At 58.2% G+C, this 14,282-nt stretch overlaps 1 protein-coding gene across 1 annotated transcript in view; it reads right to left on the bottom strand.

Moving 5' to 3' along the window:
* The window catches only part of PLXND1 (plexin D1), a 61,798-nt gene extending 48,398 nt beyond the window's left edge, over positions 1-13,400 (bottom strand). Inside the window, exon 1 of the mRNA XM_030307463.1 lies at positions 12,081-13,400. Within this exon, the coding sequence (XP_030163323.1) occupies positions 12,081-13,400 (1,320 nt within the window). The remainder of the gene's footprint in view (positions 1-12,080) is intronic.
* Positions 13,401-14,282: the final 882 nt, after the last annotated feature.

Raw genomic sequence — 14,282 nt, forward strand, 5'->3', positions numbered from 1 at the left:
TCACAAACCAATTTGTGTCACCTCTGAAGCTCAACAGCCTTCCATGGATCCCTAGTGCCCTCAGTATAAACCCAAACTTTGCTCCTGGGCTCTCAAGACCCTGCTCCACCTGGCCTGCCCCCCTCCCACCCTGGGGCTCCCCTCAATGCTGTTCCCTGCCAACTCTTCCTTCAGCTCGGATAGCCAAAGAGGATGAATTCTCCGTCAGGAGACTGCTGCAGAGACAAGGACTAGAGGAGATGGAGAAAGCAAGGACCAGGTAGGGTGGTGATGGGGGTCTGACAGGCAGCCTGCAGGGGGCCACAAAAGCCACAAAACTCTGCAGGATTGTTACTTCACACAAAGCCCTGTTGAATAGCCCCTACCCCCACCCTTCTTCAGAAGCCCTGAGGATAAAGGGGGAAGCATTGTCAAGGTTCACCCATGGTACCCAGGTTGGGATTTGAAGCCACACTTGTGACCCCAAACCCAAACTCCCCCTTCTAACTTTAGCCCCTGCAGTTTCTTGGAAACCACAGCTAATGGCTATGGCTCCAGGCTCCACTAAGCCGACGCCTCCACTGACGATAAACTGAGTCACTGAAAGAGCCATGGGCCTACTGTGTGTCGGCCCAGGGAGGAAACAGGATGGACCTGGCTCTAACGGGCATCCGGCAATGACCCCACACCAAGGAGGAAGTCGCCTCCCGCCTGGGAAGGAAATACCAGCACCTCCCAGTGGGTGATCAAGATGCTTATTTCCTGGAGGGGTGGGCGGGGACAGAATGTCCAACTGAGCCACAGAAAACAGTCAAGAGGCCTGGCTCCGAGCCAGAGGTGAAACCGAGGTACAGAGAGGGGCAGAGGCTTCCTCAGGACAACAGTGTGATAATTCCCTACCTGACGCCAGGCTGCCTGAATCAGGCAGGAAAAACCTAAGAAGTAGCAATGGACACAGCAGCTAGGGTAGACCCTTCCAGAGTTTCAGAGAGGAGCACCTCTGTATCCCTGACCCTTCTCTGGAGGAGGTGGGTCACCCGGCCCCAGGGCACTGAATTCATCAAGGCAAGCTGAGACCATCTGGAAGGGTCATGTCAACCTGCCAGCCAGGCCATCCTTAGCACGATATGTCTGTCTAGCCACAACTGGCACCCTAGACTCTGCCACCAAGCTGGACACAGCCTGGAGGGACAGCCCCCAGGCTGAGATCAGGGGCCTGGCTGGATTGAAGACCTGCTGTGGGTAGGCCCCAAGCAGAGCTACCTCACAGGCACACTCTTGTTGTGTTCCCATTTTACAAACAGAGAAACTGAGGCTCCTGATGTACTAAGTCTTGTGGCTCATTACTCGCTCTGGGATGCCACATCCCGTCTGAGCCTCAGTCTCCGTATCTGTAAAGTGGGGACAATAACAGCACCCTCCATAGAGAGCTGCTGGAAAGAGCTCAGCTCACAGCAGCCCTTGAAACTGACAACCGCGGATACTCAGTAAACGTTCCCAATTAGCAGTGCAGGTCACACGGGAGCCTGGCAGGACAGACAGTTCCACCACTTCCCAAAGTCAAGCATCTACCCTCACCCACAGCGAGGATGGGTGCTGGGAGCTCGGCCGAGGCCTGCTCCGCTCAGGCCTGCCTGGGAACTACTACCACAGCCGCTGACTCAAGCAGCCATTGTTTTGTTAGCTGGACGTGGCCCCCCAGACACCCGGCTCCCCCTTCTTGAAGCTGTTTCTCATTCTGGCCCAGCCTGGCCCCATTTCCAGCCCTGCCCCCTTCCCCTCGCACCGCCCCCCCACCCCCGGGGGGTCCCAGAGGAACACAGTGTGGGATGGGCAGCCAGCGACTCTTCTCCTCTTCCCTGGCCAGGGAAGTCACTCCCTCTCGCCAGCTCTAATGGGGGGGGGGGGGGGAGGGGGGGAGGGGGAAGGAAGGCGGGCAGAGTGCTGCGGCTCCAGCCCCTCCTTTCCCTGGAACAGTTTCTGTCCCAGCCTCTTCCCCTGGAGGGGATGCCGGCCAGGAGAAGCTGAGAGCCGCAGCTGCCTCTCTTGGGCACATTTGGCCTCCTTCCTTCTGGGGCTAAGGGGCCCTGGAGACTGGAACTCACACCCTGCTCCCTGTCCCCTGGGTGTTGGCCTCCATCCCAGAGGAGGGGACTGATTGTGGGCACGGCTGAGGGGACAGGGCTGGCTTGAGGCCCTCAGCAAACATCTCTGGTCTGGGTCCCATGTTCTGGGGACATAGAGGGGACACACTGGTCCCTGTCTCCAGCTGCCCACATCCCAGTTCAGCGACCACCCCCAAGTCAGGAAGGGACAGCTTTAAGATAATCAAGATACAGTAGTATAAACAACATGACCATAATAAGCAACTACGGTTTACTTTGTGCCCCTGCCTGTGCAGCCTCATTTAACCCTAATAAGTCGGTGCTACTTTATAGCAAAGGACACTGAGGCACAGAGCAGTGACTTGTCCAGGGTCACACAGCCAGAAGGGCCAGATGTGAGCCTCAAACCTAGGCAGGCTGGCCAGAGTCCTCGCCCTTAACCCCGGCCTCTCCACCCAACACTCTGCTGGGCATTGTCAACGGCTGCTGGGAGCCTGGTTGCCTGGAGCTATAGAGGCCTTTGGTGGCAAGCTAGGGAAACCGAGGCCAATTAAGGAGATGGCTACCTCTGGAGACACAGATGTTGGACAGGCCCCGGGTGGGGCATGGGAGCAGAGGTGACATCCAGAAGGCCATGCAGCTCCTTTCCCGGGCCTGGCCTCCAATTCAAGGCCTCTGCCCACTGCCCCCCCCATTATTTACCGATCAGAGCAGAAAGCACTACATGATTAACGCCCCGCTGGGGCCTCGCTGGGCCTCATAATGGAGCTTCGAGCTTCCTCCCTCCTCTAGCGTGTGATTTATCGTGTTTCAGGGTAAAGGATGGTGGACTGGGAGGGGCCAGCCCCGCTGGCCCAGCAGATCTCGGATCTCAGTGGCATTGAGCGTCAGCGGGAAAGTGGGCCGTGCAGGGGCCCATCCAGGCAGCCTGTTGGGTTCGGCCCTGGCCCAAACACGGACTTTGAAAAAAAGAGAACAGCCACACTCCGGGGGTAGCCAGGATCCAAATGCACGTGGCTGGTGCCAGGAGACTTTCTAGGCCTGTCCCCACGCGGCACCGGCTGGTTTCCATGGCAATCCCCACACCGTTGTCAGAGCTGGAGAGGCCCATGGGAGTCACCTGGTCCAGCCACAGTGGGGGCTCTGGGAGAGAGCCTCCTGCTCCTGCCAGCACCTAGCAGGGCTGATAAGGGGCCAGCAGCTATGGAGTCCCTTCTAGAACCAGATCAACTATGTCTCACTCTTCTCCCAAAGCCTTGATGGCTCCCCACAGCCCACAGGACAGCATCCAAATCCTTGGCCTGCACCGCAGACCCCACACACTCTAAGCTTCATCTCTGCCTGCTACCCGAGCCATATTCCACCACATCTCTGGGCTGCCTTCCCCAGGCCCATGTGCCATATTCCTGCTCCACCATCCCCCTCCTCCAGGAAGCCTTCCTTGACTCCCTCAGAAGAGGCTGGTCAGTGTGCAACCTTGGTTGCAGCATATCTTCTGTCATGATCTCCTCCCTGACTGTCTGGGAGCTCCTGGAGGGTAGGGGCAGAGTCTGATTCATCCCTTTTGGGGGGCTGTCATGTAACAAAGCTGGGTCCCCTCCTATACTGCCACACTCTAGAGAACCCTCCACCAGGAGCAAGGACAGACAGAAGACGCCACTCAGGAGGTGCTGGGCTCTGGTGGGTGAAGGCAGAGGCAGCTGCAGTCCTGGGGAACAGAAGCCCCTCACCTGGGACCATGCTGGGCACTGGGGCTCACTGGGAAGCTCTCATGACTCCTCACAGCAGCCCCAGCTGGGCTACAGCTTCCCTGGGTGTCTGTTTCTTCACCTTTAAAACAGACCCATTCAGGGGCGCCTGGGTGGCTCAGTCAGTTAAGATCTGACTTAGGCTCAGGTCATGATCTCATGGGTCTGTGGGTTCAAGCCCCATGTGGGACTCTGTGCTAACAGTTCAGAGCCTGGAGCCTGCCTCAGATTCTCTCTCTCTGTCTCTCTCTCTGCCCCTCCCCTGCTCACATTCTGTCTCTCTCTTTCTCTCTCTCTCTCTCTCTCTCTCTCTCTCTCTCACACACACACACACACACACACACACACATTTAAAAAAAATAGACCCATTCACCTCTTCCCACTGTGGCCTTGAGGGCCCCTTTGGATCACATCCCTTTAGTCAATGTTTTGGGAGGAACCAGGGAGTAAAGGTGACGAGCACAGGCTTGCAGCCAGATACCCGCCCCACCTTTTACCCACTGTGTGACCTCTGGCATGTCACCTAACCTCTCTGGGCCTCTGTTTCCCCTTTCTGTAGATGAGGTATAACACTCATCTCATCCCATTTCTGGGGAGATTTAAAAAAGATAGACTATATACAAAGAGCTTTTGCAGTACGTCTGACACAAAGTAAGTTCCCAAGAAACAGTAGCATTAACCGCGATAATAATGATGTTGGCAGAAGCAGTTCTGTTGGTGAGCGCCTCCTTGCCACCTCCCAGCCCAACTCAGATGGGGAAACTGAAGTCCGGAAAGGGGATGGGACCCCTCACCGCCAGGGGCTCAGGCTTTCATGCTCCTCTTCCATACACACCATGTCTGTCCTCCCTCCAACAAACAGAACACAGAACCTGGCCAGTTTTCTTAACCTTTGTGAAAACCAGCAGCCACGGGCCAGCAAATCTGACTCTTGGAAAGCGTTTTTGCAGGGGGCTGATGACGACCGACACAGTCTCCGCTGAATGCCAGGCTGCCCCATTCTTCCCTATGCTGAACCCATTCTACAGGTGAGGAAAAAGAGGACCAGAGGAGGTAAGCGGCTTGCCAGAGGCCACAGCTAGGAAGGTACGGAGCCAGGATTTGAATTCGGGGTGTCGGCGCCAGGGTCCAGCACTCATGTGCCACTTTGGGCCTGCCTGGGTGTGGCAGGTCCTAACTGTGGTTAAGGCCAACACAGATCCTTCATCCACTCTCCTAGCAAACCCTGGATGGTGAAGTGCTGCCCTGGAGGGAGGCAGCCTTCCCAGCCCCAGTACCCGGCTGGCATGGTCCAGGGCGGGGCTCAGTGCTGAAAGAGATTTGCCAAGTCGTCATTCAAACTGACCACATCCCTCACTTGCACACTCAAAGGGGCAGGAGGCTCACTCGTTCCAGAGCCCAGAGGATCACATTTTTAGCGATGAATGCAACTAGTGCTTCCCCGCCTTCCCCACTTCCTCAAAAGGCCTGATCAGCCCCTGCCTCGACAGATGCCCCAGCCAGCCTCACCCCACTCTGGAACTGAGTCACCACAGCAATAGCTCCCAGCTTCCACCCGGGCCATGTGGAGGTGCGACCACACAACGGGGTTTCTACAAAGGGCCACGCCCAAGTCTCCACGGGGCAAGGGTAACCAAAAAACTCCCAGCTGAGAGCTCACCAGCCATCGCCCAGCATGGACTCTGGGGCCAGACAGCCAATCTGCAGATCCCCACTCCCGCTAACCAGCTGTGTGGCCCTGGGCCTCAGTTTCCCTATCTGTAACAGCACTTCCTGCCTCATGGCGGGAGGGGTGGGGGGTGGGGGTGGGGCTCTGAGTTCAAACACACTGGTGCTCACAAAGGGCCAACACAGTGACCCCACTCAGAACTGGGAGCCCAGCGATGATTATTTTTCAGCCCCAGAGAGCTGACCGGGGCACCTTCCCTCCACACACCCCTCAAGTCCATCAGATGTTCAGCGTCTGCCCGGCCACCAGCAGTGACATCGTGCCTACTCTCTCCATGTCTTCCTATCTCTGAGCTCACTCGGCTGGGGCGGCCCTGGACACACCCGCGCCTCACCCCTCTGTCTCGACCACCTAGGTCACCTTTAGGACCTGGTGTGATCCCATCTGCTCCAAGAGGCTGACCCCTCCTCTGAGCACTCCCTGCTCTGCTGGCCATTTTGCATGCCAAGCACACTTTTCTTAGACATAGCTTTTCCCTCCTGTTACTAATACCTCCTCCTACCATTTCCTGGGCAGTGCATGTGAGATTTTAACCTGCCCATATCCTCAGAGGGAGACACTGTTCCATTTTACAATAAGGAAGCACGAGGCCCAGAGAGAATAAATGATTCTCCCTGGGTCACACAGTTTATGGGCAGAACAATGGGACTCGATATCTTATACCTGGGAATCAGGACTGGTGACCTTATCAGGGTGCACTGGGATATTAACCATCGCCTGGCCCAAGGCCTGTCTGTCTCTCTAGGCTAGAAGATCATCCTGACCAACCTTGCTGGAACCCCCTAGGAACCACCAAGTGTCTGCTTGTACCATTGGCCACAGGGAACGCTCCCAGCCCCCAGCCCGACTCCAAATGTAAAGCCCATCTTGGAAGCTCTGTCTCCCTCCACCTCCACCCAGCATTTCAGCCCCTAAATTGGTTCAGAAAACGCCTTCTTGACGATGAGCACCCACCCACAGCATGCCAGTTTAAAACAGCCTGAGGGTTTTTTTTCCACCTTTACTATAAAAAGACACCTTGAAAATGCAGCATTGGCATTTCCCTGTTGGTTTTCCTTTTGGCTTAAAAAAAACAAATATCACGGTCACTCAAAGGTTGAGAGGAAAGATTCAGGGAAGAGAGTTAGACTCAGCCTGCCCTTGCCTTGCTGGGTAACCCTGTGCCTCACTTTCCCCATCAACAGCACACAGCAACTCCCCAACTCACTCTCACCTCAAATATGAACTGAGGAAAGGGATCCAAGCCACACGCAATGGAGGACAATTTTCTCACTCAAAATCATGCAACAGCCCCAGATAATGCCTGAACCAGGGACAAAGCTGGGGCCCTCTGAAGCCTGGGGCGGGGCGGGGGGATTTGACAAGGTTCCCTGCTTCTGACCTCACACCTTGGCAGCTCCTCCCTTCTCTGGTTCTCTGGCACACTCCTGGATGGAAGGGGGCAGCAGAGGCTAAGATTTCATGGTCTTAAATGTGGAGAGCAAAGGATAAAGCTCACCAGGTGAGAAGCTACAATGTCTGGGCTCACTCTGGCCAAGGCTCTGGACTCGTGGGGTCAAGAGACCCCCCAAATCAAGGGTGAAAGGCTGGGCTTCCAGAGGCCCACCCGAACCACCTCACTTGGAGGTGAGATGTCCCTGGGGAACAGGCAGAAGTGCAGGGTCCAGTCCCCCATGCCTGCCCCACTGAGACCAGCCGGTGCTGGAGAAGTCAGGCCAGATGGGTCTGGGAGGAAAGGGATTCCAGGCCCCTAGAACTTGCCCGACACTCCAGAAGCAAATTAATTCTCTCCTCCACAGGCACCCGATTGCATGCCTTATTCCAACGGCACCCACTTCTATCCCGATGCTGGGCCGGACTGGGCAGCCTCCTTCTCTACCCTGTCCGCCTCTGGGGCTGCACCCTGGCACCCAAATCTGTCTTGAACTCACCACTTCCCTCTGTGCCCTCAGACCAGGCCATGCACAGCCCCCGAGAGCAGGGCCTGACACAGGCCTTCACCACTGCACCCAGTGCCCACCACAAGGCCTGGCACACAGCAGGTGCTCGAGAAATATTTGCAAGTCAGCGAGCGAATCTCTAGCCTGGAAGACAGCACCAGCCCTCCAACCAGTCTCCCTGCCTCTCATCTTTCCCCTCACCAGCCACCTAGGGACTCGCTAAAATAATTATATTAAAAACAATCATAGTACAGTTGACCTTTATTTTTTCTATGTTTATTTATTTTTGAGAGAGAGACAGAGCATGAGCAGAAGAGAGGGAGAGGGAGACACAGAATCCGAAGCAGGCTCCAGGCTCCGAGCTGTCAGCACAGAGCCTGACACGGGGCTCGAACTCACAAACCGTGAGATCCTGACCTGAGCAGAAGTCAGACACTTAACCAACTGGGCCACCCAGGCGCCCCATAGTACAGTTGACCTTTAAACAATGTGGGTTTGAACTGCACAGGTCCACTTACATGTGGATTTTTTATAGCACGGTACTGTAAATGTATTTTCTCTTCCTTCTGATTTTCTTAATGTTTTATTTTCTCTAGTGTACTTTATTGTGAGAATATGGTATATAATACACATGGCATATAAAATATATGTTAGTCACTGTTTATGTTATTGGTGAGACTCCCAGTCAACAGGAGGCTATTAGTAGTTAAGTTTTGGGGAGTCAAAAGTTATGTGCAGGTTTTCGACTGTGCAGGGGGTCGGCATCCCTAACCCCTGAGTTGTTCAAGGGTCAAATGTAACTGCAAACATGTGTGCCGGGCACTCTACTAAGAATTTTACAGGTATTAGCTCATTTAACTCTCCACAACAGTCCTATGAGGTAAATGCTTTATTATCGCTCCCATTCTACAGAGGGGGAAAGTGAGGTGCTCATTCAAAAATTTTTTAAATGTTTATTTATGTTTGAGAGAGACAGAGTGTGAGTCGGGAAGGGGCAGAGAGAGGGAGACAAAATCTGAAGCAGGTTCCAAGCTGGCAGCAAAGAGCCTGACACAGGGCTTGAACTCACAAACAGGTGAGATCATAACCTGAAGTCAGCCACTTAACCACTGAGCCACCCAGGTGCCGCATGATGTGCTCACTCAGATCACAGTACTCCTCTGGCTAAGACCCTTCATAACTCCCACCTCCCCAGGATACAGTCCCAACTCCACAATGTGGCCTCTCTACACCTGCAAGCCCCGCCCACTTCTCCCAACCTTCTCTGACATCCTCCCCACTCCCCCCACCACAGGGACCACCTTCCATTGCTCCAGCTTTCCTTGCTGTTTCCTACTTCCATGCTTAGGCACAGGCTGTTCCCTCTGCCTGGACCCTTTCATCTTCTGCCAGCTTCATGTAGCCGACCCCTGCTCATCCCCCCACCTCTGCATCGATAGCACCTCTCCCAGAGGCTGTGATGTCCTCTGTCAGGGCTCCCACTGTCCAGCTTTTCCTATTACCCCCACCCCGGGCCCCCTGGGATCTAGGTGCATGGCCACATGTTTATCATCTGCTCACCTGCATGGGCCACGAGAGCAGAAACTGAGGCACCACTGGTCTCCAGCACATAGCACTGGCTGGGGCACACAGTAGGGACTTAGGAAATGTCTATCGAGGCCTCCATCTGGGGCTAGAGGTGGGAAATTGTGAGGTCTTTACTGCTGCAGAACAAGCCAAAAGAGGTCACTGCTGTCCAGGACCAAGCCCAGACCTGTGCTAATAAGGCCCCTGGGATAATACCACCAAGAACAGCAGAGAGCTACCAGGTGCTTACTACATGCCAGGTACCAAGCACTTATGTTCATTCATTCATTTAGTTCTTCAAGCGTCCTTAGAGATTTTGTTTTTATTGTCCCCACTTTACAGCATAGGGAACTGAGGCTCAAAGAGGTTAAGTCACTTGCCCAGGTCACACAGCTGGGAAGTGACAGAGTATGATTTGAATCCAGGAAACAAAGTCCAAGTTCTTAGCCTATAACTGGGGAGCTGGCAACAGCCTGGAGCAAGAGTAATGGATCCCCCTCCACACTCCCCACCCATGGCTACACCAGAGGCCCAGACCCTCGGGCCTTGGACACATCTGGGAGATACTGCCCAGCGGCACCGATCTGAGCCCACAGCAGGGCATGGGAAAAGGGAGAGAGGTGTGGTGGGGACACAGGGAGTGTGGCCGAGGAGGACCAGGAATCCACCCCACCTTGGCGTGGGGAGAAGGCCGAAGGCCGCTTTGTCCCTGGGGCTACGTCCCTGGAGAGGCCCTGCCCCTCTAAGGAGAAGGAAGCCCTAGCCCACTTCAGCAGAGTGAGTCACTGCACCAGGCCAGGCTGGGGACCGTGGGAACCAGGACGATTCCTACAGAGGGGGAGGGGGATACTGCGGTGGCGGCGGCCTGAGGAATCCCATGCATCAACCCACACCAAGGGCCTGGATGGACACACAGGCTCTGGAAAGGCTAAGGAAGGCCCAGGGGCTGGCCCGACCTCAGCCCTGGCTACCACAGTAGGGTCTTCCCTCTGTAGAGCAGGGACTGACTCCCCACTCACCTCCTCTGGCCCTGAGACCCCCAAACAAAGCTTGTACCCTCAAACACACCCCTTTGGAGGATGTGGCTCTGAGGAGGGGAACGGTAGATGTCCCAGTCACAGCGCTGGGCAGTCAACCCTGACCTGGCCAGCCCCCGTGGGTGGCGATCTGCCCTGCTCACCCACCGTGACCTTTTATTTTCAGGGCAGTCAGCCAGCTGGTGGTGGACAGCCATGGGAGCCCGAATGCAGGAGAAGGAATCTGCGTTTTCTCAAAGCCCCAGTGTTGGGCACACCCACGGGGGAATAATTAATCTCATGAGATTCTTCCCACAGCCTGAAGACCATGGAGGAGAGACAGGGCAGGTCCACGGGGGGCCTGGCCCCAAGGAGGGCTCACCAGGAAAAGGCTGAGTTCAGCATCTTGCTGAGGGAGAAACTGAGGCTTCCTAGGGGAGTGGCAAAGCTTGGGGTTGAAACGGACTCCCCAGATTCACGTGAAGATACAGAGTAAGGAGAAGGCACAGGGTTCCACCTCTCAGGGCCCCCTGAACAAGTGACCCCTTGCTGGTGGGCTTTCTCCAGGGGAACTGCACAGAGCTCCCTTCTCCCCCGCTGTGTCATAAACCTCCCCCAAGGTCAACACACACAGCGATCCCCCACCTGGCCCCTTCATCTCTGTTCAACCCAGCCCCAGCCTCCTGGGCCTCGTTCCCACCCCCCAGCTTTGCTGCCACACCTGGCCCTTCCTTACTCCCTCCTGAGCCCCTGGCACTCTCTCGCCCCCTGCACACCTCAGTACTGCACACAGTCCTGTTCACCTCCCTCTACTCTCTTGGCCCTGGCACCTCCCCACCCCAGCCACCTGAGACCCCTCCAACACACTTGCACACGCGTGCACACACACACACACACACACACACTCCGAGCAACATGTCCATAAGGCAGCAAAGAATGGGTGGTGTTAAGGACACAGATGATGAGGGTAGACAGCCTAGATTGAAACCCTGCCTCTGCTAGTTCCCAGCTGTGTGATCTTGAGCAAGCTATTTAACCTCTCTGTTCCTCATTTTCTTCATCTGTAAAATGCAGATGAGAATAGAGACTACCTAAGAGGGTAGTTGTAAGAACCATGACAGTTATGCCATTTGATGCACTCAGTAGGCATTCCACAAGTGTTGTCTTGCTTGTCGTGCCCATGTCTGGTGCATGCTACATGCTCAGTATATATGTGTTGAATGAGTGGATAAAAATTGGCATCAGGAACACACCTATTTGCCAACCAGTGGCCTCCCCACAGTACCTACTAGTTCCCAAACACCTGTGTTCCCTGCCACATACATCCCAGTGCACACCCAGGCCCACTCTGCTGCACCAGTGACCTGCAGGACACATCCACCTGCCCTACACTCCTGCCTAACCAGCTCAGGGACACATGAGTCTGGTGCATACACCCCGTCACTCCCTCTTTGCTGCACACCCCCACCCATATCTGCAGGGCCCTGGTGCACACCGGTGTGCACACCTGCCACACCCAAGCACACATCTGCCAACTCCCAAGGGCAGCCCTGATAGGCTCACACAGCCAGCCCAGAACACACCTCTGGTCAGACATGCACTCACTTGCTCTGCACTCTGGACACGCCTAGGACCACCACTGCACACCTGGGCTAACACATGCTTCTCCAGTGAACACCTGCAACCTCGACCCCTCCTACACACCTAGTTAAGCTCACCTGTAACCTAGTACTCGCTCGAGTGCCCGCAGGCACACACCTGTACCATATTCGCACCAGTGCCCCTACCCTGGCTGACACCTATATCCTCGTGAGTACACCTGGGTCCCGACAAATGCAACGTGGCCCAGAGTACATACCTGGGTCTCCACACGGACATCTGGGTCCCACACGTTCACACCTGTGTCCCTCTCAGCGACAACGCGCCCAGTTACCCGCACGCTCTCCCTCCTGCCCCTCGACCCCCACCCCAGCTGATGGCCGGCTCCCTTGGCGTACCTGGATGTTGCGCTTGCGCTCGCAGGCCGGCCCGGTGCCCTGCACCACGCTGTCGAGCACGGCCACCACGTCCGGTGCGGGCTCCACGAAGCAGGCGGTGCGCGCGGCGCGGATCGCGGCTTGCACGTCGGCGAAGCGGAAGGCGCACAGCGCGGCCGGAGTCGAGCGGGACGCGGGGAACCCCTGCGGCCGCTCGAAGACGGCAAAGAGCAGCTCGCGCGCGGGAAAGACGGACACCAGGCGGCTGTAGAGGTCGCCGCGGCCCGCGCCGCCCGCGCACTGCAAGCCCAGCTGGATGTAGGACTCGGTGAGCTTCTTGGCGTCGCCGCCGGCGCCGCGGGGCAGGCAGATGCGCGCCAGCAGGCTCCGCGCCTGGCTCTCCTTATCGCCCGCGCGCGCCTCGCTGTTGAGCGCCAGGTACGCGTAGGACGGGGCGCCCGGTGGCGGGTCGGGCGGGTGCAGGAAGGCGCGCACGAAGCCCAGCTTGTGTTGCTCCTTGGCTCCCTGCTTGATCTTGAGAATGTTGTCGTCGGAGGGGTTGAGGTCGAAGGTGAAGAGCTTGGCCAGGTCACCGCGCGCATCCAGGGAGCGGATGGCGATTTCGGGCGTGTTCTCGAAGCGGTGGTCCTCCAGGCTGCGGTTGCGCGGGAAGAAGGCGCTGCCGTAGCCGGTGTACGTGGCGCCCACGAGCAGGCGGCTGCCCCCTGTGCCGGCGGCCGGCGGCAGCACCAGCCCCACGGTGGACGCGTTCGGGTGGTTGGCCGCCACGTTGAGCATGCTGGGGAACACGGTGACGGGCTCCGCGGGCGGTGCGGCGGGGGGGAAGCGCACGGCCACAGCCGAGATGTTGCCCCGGCGCCGCAGCTGGCAGAAGCCCTGGTAGATGGACCCGCACACGACCACCAGGCCCTGGCCGGGGTCCAGCTGCAGGATCTTGTTGTAATTGTCGGTGAGGCGCCGCGGGTGCTCACACGAGGCCTGAGGCAGCTGCGGGGCGTGACACAGAGGGCTGTCGGCCACCGGGCCCACGGCCGCCTCGGCCTCCAGACTCAGGTTGGCGCCCGACAGCTGGTAGAGGCGGTTGACGGCCGCCAAGTACACCGTCCCCGCCGCGCCGTCCAGGGCGAAGTTGTTGGTGGGCGTGGGCGAGGGGAACCGGCGTTGGATCTCCAGGGCGCCGGCCCGCGCCGCCCCCAGGAGCAGCAGCAGCGGCAGCAGCGGGCACGGGGATGGAGCCCGGAATGGCGGGCGCGGCGGCAGGGGGCTGGCCGCGGCGGCCCGAGCGCTAAGGGGTGCGCCGCCCGCGGCGCGACGAGCCATCCGGGCGTGCGCGGGCTGCGCGGCGCGGCGAGTGCATGGGGCGCGGCGCGGCCGGGAGCCGGGAGCCCGGAGGCGGCAGGAGGCGGGGGGCGGGCCCGGGCCGCGAGGCGCTTCCTGCCCGCGCCAGCGGCCCCCGGCCCCCGGCGCCCCGGCCCGGCTCAGCCGCGCCGCGCAACCCGGGGGCGGGGCGGGGGCGGCTCCGCTGCGGACACGCCCTCGCGCCCCGCCCCCGCCGCGCCCCGCCCGGCCGCGCCCCGCCTCCCGGGCCCCCTCCCGCCCCGGGCCCACCTCCCCAAGCGCCCCGGGCCCCTTCCCGGGGCTGCCCTCGGACCCCGCCCCGCCCTCCCACCTCCGGGCCTCAGCTAGGCTGTCGGTGGGTCCGGCCGCCCCGCGCCCTCCAAGACTCTCCCGCGCGGCGCCCGCGGCCCTTAGGCTCCCTTTCCCAGCGCTGCCTCCGCCTCCGTCGCTCGTTCCTCTCGCTCGTTCCTCCCTCTTGGCCGCTTGGCCTGTGTGGCTCGGCTTGTTTCCTTTTTCCTTCCTCTTTCTCCCTGGTCTCTGTCCCTCTTAGTGTCTCCCTGTCTGTGTCTCTCCCCTCATGGCCCCCAACCCCGTGTGTGTTGTCTCCCTCTTTTCCTCGGTCTCTGGCTCTTCTTCCCTCTCTCTGACTCCCTTTTTGCCCTATCGGTTCTGTTATCACTACCCATTTCCCCCTCTCCCTTCTATTTTTCTGTCCCTGGCTCTCCCTCTCTCTCCACGGCTCCCTCTGTCTCCCATCCCTCGGAGGCCCCTCTCTCCTCCATCTCTGTCTGCCCCCATTCTTTCCCACTCTGCCTTCCTGATGCACAGCCTTCCCTCGCTTTCAGCATCTCATGCTCAGAGTCT

Source organism: Lynx canadensis, chromosome A2, assembly GCF_007474595.2.
Source record: "Lynx canadensis isolate LIC74 chromosome A2, mLynCan4.pri.v2, whole genome shotgun sequence".
Lineage (NCBI taxonomy): Eukaryota > Metazoa > Chordata > Mammalia > Carnivora > Felidae > Lynx > Lynx canadensis.